The sequence below is a fragment of the Cinclus cinclus genome, chromosome 3 (assembly GCF_963662255.1).
Source record: "Cinclus cinclus chromosome 3, bCinCin1.1, whole genome shotgun sequence".
Lineage (NCBI taxonomy): Eukaryota > Metazoa > Chordata > Aves > Passeriformes > Cinclidae > Cinclus > Cinclus cinclus.
The window spans coordinates 20,613,116-20,622,074 of NC_085048.1; the positions used below are offsets into that span (position 1 = coordinate 20,613,116).

The 8,959-nt window shown below is 46.0% G+C and overlaps 1 protein-coding gene across 1 annotated transcript; it reads left to right on the forward strand.

Annotated features, from left to right (window-relative positions):
• Positions 1 to 432: 432 nt before the first annotated feature.
• Positions 433 to 2,199, forward strand: KBTBD11 (kelch repeat and BTB domain containing 11). Its single transcript, XM_062488533.1, has one exon. It carries the CDS (start codon positions 433 to 435, stop codon positions 2,197 to 2,199), a length of 1,767 nt encoding a protein of 588 aa, XP_062344517.1.
• The last annotated feature ends 6,760 nt before the right edge of the window (positions 2,200 to 8,959 follow it).

Sequence of the window (8,959 nt, forward strand, 5' to 3'; positions counted from 1 at the left end):
ACTCCGCGCTGTGTAGGGACCAGTTGTCATGGACAGGATTGCAGTGCCTGCAGACCGCTCACAATTTCTGCAGAACAGCGGGAAAACCAGAATTGCTTTTCAGGCTGTTGCGGTGCTCATCGGGGCTATCTCCCCGTCCCACCAAAAGAGCTCAGGTTTTGTGGGGTTGAGCTAGCGCATAGATAGCCGCGGGAGGGGTGGATCCCCCAGGGAAAGGAGAAGCGGCGGTTTAGCCCCGGAAACCAGAGACAGCCCCGCCTGCGAGAGCGGTGCCCCGAATACCGATCCTGGGAGGCGGGCGGGAAAGCAACGGCGGGGGAGCGGAGGAAGGCGCGGATGCTGAGCGCTGTTGGGTCTGTCCCGCAGGTGATGGCCGCGCCGGCAGCGCTCCGCACGGACGGGGCGAGGCGCCGGCGCAGGTAGCGCGGCTCCATGGAGGGCAGCGGCGCGGCCCCGGAGGAGGAGGAGAGCGGGGCCGCGAACGGCGCTCCCCCGCCGCCGCCGCCCACGCCGGCCGCCCCCTGCGGCTTCGGCTCCTCCCTCTGCTTCAGCGCCGCCGCTGCCGAGCCGCAGCCGCCCGCGGCCGGCGGCCGGGTGGTGCAGAGCCAGTGGGAGATCAACAACGCCGCCTGCCCGCCGGAGGAAGATGAGGAGGCGGCGGGGCCGCGGGAGCGGCCGCTGGAGGAGCCCGACCTGGTGATCGAGGTGTCGGGCCGCCGCATTCGGGCGCACAAGTCGGTGCTGGCGGCCAAGAGTGACTATTTTCGCGCCCGCGCCTCACGGGACGTCCTGCGGGTGAAGGGGGTGAGCTACGGGGCGCTGCGGCTGCTCATCGACTACGTGTACACGGCCCGCATGGGCGAGGTGCGGCACGACAACCTGGCTGAGGTGGTGAGCGGCGCCCGCGTCCTGCAGATGCCCTGTGCCCTGCACTGTGCCGCCGAGGCCATGCGCGCCCAGCTGTGCCTCGGAAACTGCTACCAGCTCCTCTGCCTGGCCAAGAAGCAGCGGCTGGCGGAGCTGCGGGAGGCTGCCTATCGCTTCATGAGCGACCATTACCTGGAGGTGCTGCGCGAACCCAGCGTTTACGGCCGCCTCAGTGGCGCTGAGCGGGACCTCATCCTGCAGCAGCGCATGGACGCCGGCCGGCCCTGCTTGCTGGTGGCCGAGGTCAGCGACGCCTTCGAGCGGCCGGGTGGTGGCAGCCGGCCACAGAGCCGCGAGAGCAGTCGGCCACAGAGTCCCTCCTCCGTGGTGTCGCTGGAGGAGAGTGGCTCCCTCATTCACTGCTACCACGAAGCCAGCGGCGAGTGGAGGGTGCTGACGCGCTTGCCCGAGGAGGCCAATGCCAAGGGCTGTGCCATGTGTGTCCTCCACAACTACCTCTTCCTAGCAGGGGGCATTGTGACAGGGCCGCCGGGCAGCGAGCCCAGGGCTCGCCTTTCCGACAAGGTCTTCTGCTACAACCCCCTGACTGACACCTGGAGCCAGGTGCGGCCGCTGGCTCAGCCCCGCTCGCAGCTCAAGCTGCTGGCCCTGGATGGTTACCTCTATGCTGTGGGGGGCGAGTGCCTCTTCACCGTGGAAAGGTATGACCCGCGGGCCGACCGCTGGAGCCCTGTGGCACCTCTGCCCAAGGGTGCCTTCGCTGTCGCTCACGAGGCCACCACTTGCAACGGGGAGATCTATGTGTCGGGAGGCTCCCTCTTCTACCGCCTGCTCAAATACGACCCCAAGCGTGACGAGTGGCAGGAGTGCCCTTACAACAGCAGCCGCCGGCGCTCTGCTGACATGGTGGCCTTCAAGAGCTTCATCTACCGCTTTGACGTGAGCAGCGGCCGTGGTGGGGAGCAGGGCCCAGGCGGAGGGACGAGCGGTGGTGTTGAAGTTTTCCGGTACAACACAGTGGCCAAGTGCTGGAGCCAGTGTGCCAGCCTGCGGCCCAGCGGTGGCCCCGTCCAGCCCTTCCGCTGTGCCCCCTTGGGCAACACCATCTACTGCGTCAACCGGACTGGCACCCTTCGCTTCAGCCTAGCCCAGGACGGTGAGGTGGAAGCAGATGGTGGGCTCAAGGGCGCCTTTGATGGCGAGCTTCTTAAAGCTCCCTTGGATGCCAAGGGTGTCCTCCTACCCTTCGTGCTTACCCTGCCTGAGAGGCTGGACAAAGCAGGGGACCAGGAGAGTTCCCTCCCACTGTAAGGTGGCCAGCCTGGCTCTGGCTTCCTGAGAGGAGAGTTGGGTTGCAGATCCACAAACTCCCATCCGCAGAGGGGGCCCTCTCTGTTGCGTTTGCAGAGAAAAGGGACTTCTCCTTTCCTTCTCTCTGCTCTCAAGATGTTGAGCTGGTTTTAACTCAGTTGTAACTCTTCTCATGTTTGCTGTGCTTTGTATGAAAAGCCAAGCACACAAAAGTTAAAGCTGCTATAAAGGATAATCTCTGGATTATGTTTGTGCCAATCCTCAATCTGAGAAAAACGTTTTTACACCTGGATTTCTAAAATATTCTCGACAACAGTGTCATAATGGGACGTTAGTGTTGGTTGTGTGTTTACATGTAGTTGCAATCTGGGCTGGAGCCTATTCTGTCGTTTGTGGTTTTTTCCCCTCTGGGATGATACTGAGGGATAAACATTGCTGGCAACATAGTTTAGCTGCATTTGTTTTCATGTTAAACCAATTATTTCCTGTGTTTAAAAAGTATAGGAAGAACATCTCCATCACAGCCTTTCATTTCTGGTGCAATAGATGGTTTAAGGAAGCTGTGGCACTGTGTTAGTCCCAGGAATTTCAACCACAGATGATTTAACAGATACCAAACTTAATGTTTTAAGTAACATAAATATGTGGCGCATGTTTTACTTAGAATGCAAAGAAAAAGAAAAAAATAGTCAAGTTACCTTTTTAGAATGTGGCATTTTATGGTAGATATGAAATGTTGGTTTGTTCTTTATTTGAAAAAGGCAATGGTTTCTGTATGAAAAGATACTGTTTTATTACTTTTTTTGATCAGAGATTTTAAATTAAAAATGAACTGAAGTTGTTCAGACTGCAACCAATTGTCATGACCATGTATGCCACTAGAGCTGGGGAAAAGCTTTGTACTTCATATGCTCTTTAGTTAACTGCAGGTTAAAGAAGGTTAACCTTAACTGACCTGTGGCAAAAGACCTTTCCCCACTTATTTCAAGACCATCAAAAGGGGACATGGAAAATAGGAATGTGCTACACATGTTGATTATATTGTGCACTAGCATGATGTTACTTCTCTGTCTTTTGATTGAGAGATTGCTTTATTTATTTTGAACTAATGATTGCTGTAATCAAATAAGTCCTTGTTAATTGCAGTACGTGCGCTGTCATGGTGATTCTAAACTGCCCAGGAGTGCTGTTCATGGGGCAGCATCCAAATGAGGCAAGACCATACAAAACTTCTTCCTGCCTGTGGAAAGTTGGAGCGCGCTTCTTGTCATGTTACTCAGAACTGGAAAATGTAAACTTTCTACACAGACAGACTATTGGAAAGGGCACATGCATTTATTTTATACATTTTATATTAAAAAAAAATCAATAGGCAAGACAAATATTTCAGCTTTATGGTAAATCACTGAGAAACCTTTTCAGAAAAAAGAACCTGTGTTTTTGCTGGTACATTGCTGTATATTCAGCATGGACTCGCATGGACTGTGGAAGAGAATTGTTTATACTCAAAGCTCTAGTATAGATTCATATTTTAGAAAGACATAGGGATCTTGCATCAAAAAAGCAGATCTTTTTATGTTTTATTAAGCTGTTTTTGTTAAACAGGATTTTAGCATTCTTACACATAATTGCTAGTTCCAAAGGAAGGCAGCAGGCTCTGTCCTATGAGACACTATCTGTACAAAAGAGAATAGTGAACTTCATAGATAACTCTTTCCTTAACTTTTAATGTTTGGGGTTATTTTTCTCTTCTCATTGTTGTTGCACGAGGTCTTAATGCAGCTGAATCTGGTTAGTCATTCTATAGAAAACAGTGGTGTAGTCCTAGAAGTTCTTGGCTAAGTGAGCCTGTTCCCTAGTAGCTAATTAAAGCATCAGCCAGGCAGGAGCTATAGGCCTGTGGAGTGTGACATTTATCTTAGCCTCAGTACAGGTCGGTGCAGTGGAATTTAACATCCTTCACAGAATATTTGATTTAATTCTCAGATGAGAATCCTTGGAAATATTGACTCTAAATTAAATTGCAGCATTGTAGCTTGAGCAGAAAAGAAAAATTACATGTTTGTTTTCAGAATAATTTTTATGTTAACTGTAGAAATTATTTCAAGCTGTATAGCGCAGTGCTTAGGTGCAGACTTAGACTAGAGACATAAGTGCTAGGCCAGATTTTGAAATAGGAGCAGCACCAGGAGCACACACAAGGAAATGTCTGTTTTATCTTGCAGCACAACGCGACCTCATAGTTCAAAGGCTTACATAGTATAGTTCTTATACTACAGCATAGTGAGGTATCAAGCCAGGTTTTGCATTCCTATTAATTAAGCATTAATTAAGCACTTTCATTCTGCTAATGCATGAAAATGCTCCTTAAATGAATTTTGGGAAGTTTCCATGATTTAAGATGTCACAATAATCCACAAACTTTTGGGATAGAATGAACCATATTCTTTCTTCCAATATTTATTTCTGTGCACTATGAAGAAAAACATTTAGAAGTAAGTTCTACAGTTATAAGTGTTCAACAAACCTACAATGGTTTGTGTTTTTGCTAGCTCCTATTTTAAAAAAAAGTTGAATCAAGTGCTTACCTGCTTTCACTGTTTGCACAGTGTCAGTGGGGAGGGTCTGGGCTTCATTAGTAGCCATCCATCAAACGTGCTTCCTTTGTACACTGCGTAGTCACAGCCTGATGATTAACAACAGAGGCATGTTTCTAGCCAGATTTCCTACTCTGTGGCCTCTGTTTCCTCCCTGGTAGGCCTGAGGCAGGTTTGCTGAGAGTTGTTTTCTCCCCCAATTATATCTTTATAAAGAAACCCCCCCCCCACCAAACTTGAGTACTAAAACCAGATTTTTTTTATAGTCTTCAGGCATTTAAAGACTGAAATTGTTATTCCAGAACCCCACAGTTTTACTTAAACCTAGCAACAACTCGCTCTTTGACATGTGGAGCTGCTGAGCAGTTCCCCTCCACCCATTTGGAACTGCTCACAGCAGTTCCACACCTACTTACCAAGTGGGATATCCAGAAACCACTGATGTAATAGGGTTTAATATAGGTACAAACCAAAGGGCCAGGCCACCCTCAAGTTGTGTTTGCATATGTTTTGCTTTTAAAACAGCCATTTTATCAGGAGTAACCTGAAGTCTACCATATTTGCATAGGAACATGGAGCTCTGTGTGTGCTTTCTTAGCCTGCAAGCATTCAGTCCACATCTCCCACCCTCTGGTGGGACTAAACTAAATTTTGGAGCTAGTCCATGATCTCTAAATATTTATGCATTTTGAATTGTATGTTAATTGGCTAAAAGCTTCACAAATCATCAAGGTAGTCATCCTCACTGAGTGATCTGAGACTAGCTAGAGAGACGTAGTCTGCTCTGCTGTCTTTCTTCCCCCTGAATCTTACAGTCCTCCTATTTTAATGGGACATGCAGGAGATAGTTGCCCTAATTTTTCAGGGAGTAATTTTTCTTCCCTAGACTACTCCTAATTTCAAGGTTGTCTGCTGAAGAATTAGGCTTGAATTCCCCTGAACTGAGTAACGACTGAACTGGGGCCTTGCACTTTGTGTGTGCGTATGTCTTCTCAGATCTCGATGGCTGTTCAGGGGAAGTACGCTGGAACCACCTCCGGCTCTTTCTCAGGAGTGGGCTTCATGCAAATCCTCCAAAAGCATACATAGGCTCACACACAGGCTGAGCAGATTCCAGGCCCCACCTCCTGGACAGGTAATTCAGCATAGATTTAGTACGAGTTGCTACAATCAGGCAAGTTTTCTTTGGAAAGCTTTTGCAGACAGGCTCTGTGTTTTGGGTTACCAGTCTGAGGTGAGCTATTCCATAGACTGTACTGGGCAGCCAAACACATGGTTGGGATTCTTCTCAGGGGTGCCACCTTAGTAAAGAGGCATTGCAGTACCTAACAATGAAATGCCTAAAGCCTTCATTGAATCTAAAACTAAATCCCAATTTCAATAAAGAAATGCTATTACCAGGTGAAACTTTACTGTTTCTATCTATTAGTTGGTTCCATAAGCTAGAAAACATTGCAGCAAAAGCGTGTGTACAAATTCTTTTTTGCGCTTGAAACTAAGTCAAACAAATAATTGGCAAAAGAATAACCCTGTTTGATCAAAACTGGCGCTGTTAAGCGACGTGGGGAGGATGTTAGTCATACTCTGGTAATGACTAAAAATGTGCAGTCGCTGATGTAAATTCTGTCCACAGAAAGTTTCTTTGTAATACCTGGTAAAATTTAAAGTGATAAAAGAATAAATTTCTCACATGAAAGCCATATGTCTCCTGTGCTGTTTGATTGGCTCTCAGAGTGCTGTATCCCGATTACCACTATTCATGAGTGGCTATTGCTTTTCCTGATTTACATCATGTATTCCATTGGCTGCTCCATAGATTGTCACAAAGCTTAACCGTGGTGCTGATGCTTTGTGTCTGGACTGATATGTAGTGTTTTCTGCTGGAATGAATCCAGATGTAGACAGAATCCTATCTTTTGGCTTTTTTGTTTTTTCCTAGTAGCATTGCTCCTGGGAGATTTAAGAAAACTCAATAAGGGGAAATGGTAGTACTGTTGAGCAGTCGTAGTAAAAAGCATTTTATTAATTTCTCTTTCTTCTGCTGTTGTTTTGCATGCCAGATTTGTGTTGGTTTAACAGAACAGTTCTGTTTGGCTATTACCAATAGTATGAGTCCAAGTACTATTGTAGCAAAGTGTGTTTTTACCTATTTGCTGCCTCAGCTCCTACTGTGAGGTAATGTAGTGCAAGTTTGTAATAGTTCCATTCATTTACAGGTTATTTGAACTATTCTGACTTTATGTTACTGCTACCAAAAGCAGAGATTGACACGCAAGTTCATTAAAATTGTGCACTCAGAATATATAATCACACACTTTTGATTTGTTTTGGCCTACTGCATCCTGAGAGCTGCTGAAATGAACCAGCTGGTATTCAGAATCAGCAGGAGTGCTGATTTTGGCTGGGATGGAGTTAATTTTCTTCAGTAGATGGTATGTATTTCAGATTTGTGCTGAAAACAGCAATGATAATAGAGATGTTTTCATTGTTGCTGAGCAGTGCTCACACAGAGCCAAAGCCTTTTCTGCTCCTCACCCCACCCTACCAGGGAGAAGGCTGGTGGTGCGCAAGGGCTTTGGAGGGGACACAGCTGACCCCAGTTGACCACAGGGGTACTGCAGACCATTTGTTGTCATGCTCAGCATATAAAGTTGGGGGAAGAAGGAAGGAAGGGAGGACATTTGGAGTGATGATGTTTGTCTTCCAAAGTCATTTCCACGTTTGTTGGAGCACTGCTTTCCTGGGGATGGCTGAACACCTGCCTGCCTTTGGGAAGCAGTGTATGAATTCCTTGTTCTGCTTTGCTTGCAGTTGCAGCTTTTGCTTTGGTTACTAAACTGTCTTTATTTCAACCCATGAATTTTCTCACTTTCCACCTTCTCATTCTCTCCCCCAAATCACTGGGAGGAGTGAGTGAGTGGCTGTGTGGGGCTGAGCTGCTGGCTGGGGTTAAACCACAACAGCAGGCTGTTTTGGAGACTAACTTTCCTGAATTACTCAACAGGAGAGAAATGGGAGTGAGGGACAGGAGGAAACAGATGAATTCGGAGTCAAAAGTACCTACCGTCTATCCAGTTGAAGCAAATAGGAGGGAAGGGAAGGGAAACCACAGTTGGTACTTGAGACAGTGATGACTATAGGACCAGGGTTTTTTTCAAATAATTCTTAAGCAGGCTAGGTTTTTACCATTTTGCACCTGACATGCTTCTCAAACCACCACAGTGTTTAATAAGCTACCTTTTGCAGAAGTCTCTTGCTTTACTTTTAATTCTTAGTAGATAAACCCTGGACAAATTTGTGAAATCATGAAATAACTATGTTGATGCTGACACAGATTAACTAAAGCAAATTCTTTAGATGCTATTCACAGTTGGGGTGAATTATATGTGTAACTAATGTATCAATAGTTTCATTTTTGAAGCATATATAGGTAAAGCTTTTTATGTACTGCCAATTTATGTCGTAATGAAATAAATACTTTAAAAAAAGTTTATGCTCCCTGTTAGGGATTTTGGGTAATTGTTGTTTTTTCTTTGTTGTACACCCAACACCAAATATGGTATTATATTTTTTATTATAAAGCAAAGACAAAATTATACAAATTATCACACAGGTAAATATTTAGGAAATGTTTCTAAGGCTAAGCAAAAAAAGGTATATTTTCATTTCATAGTGCCCTGGGTGTTTGGAACTTGAAATATTCTTCAGTGGAAGCATTTTCCCAAGTGCACATTAGCATATACTCCAGTTGACTTTTATTTCCTTTTTTTTTCTTTTTTTGTTTTCAGTATCTTAAAGCACATTACTCATTTATTGAAGTTATGTGTAGGTTTTTCCAGGATACTCTCATGTATTACATCACACATGTCAGATTTTTGGCTGCAGTAGATTTACACCAGCGTAAGTAAAAGCAGAATCAAGCAATTTAAATTCCCTACTTTGTCTCCTACTTACTTTTTTATCAGATATTTTGCTTCATGTGAGATCATATGACCTGTTTGAAAACTCCAGTATTCATAGACTACATGGGGTTGGACTTGCTGTAATTTCCTTATCTCTTGCAACATGCAAGCTTTCTTACATTTTTTTAAGAAGAGCTAAATCCTGCTGCTGACTAAACCAGGGCAAATCTGGAATAGCTCAACCAAACATCTTGGATTACC

Coding starts and splice junctions, on each gene's coding strand:
- KBTBD11 (XM_062488533.1), top strand. CDS start 433: ATGGAGGGCAGCGGCGCGGCCCCGGAGGAGGAGGAGAGCGGGGCCGCG.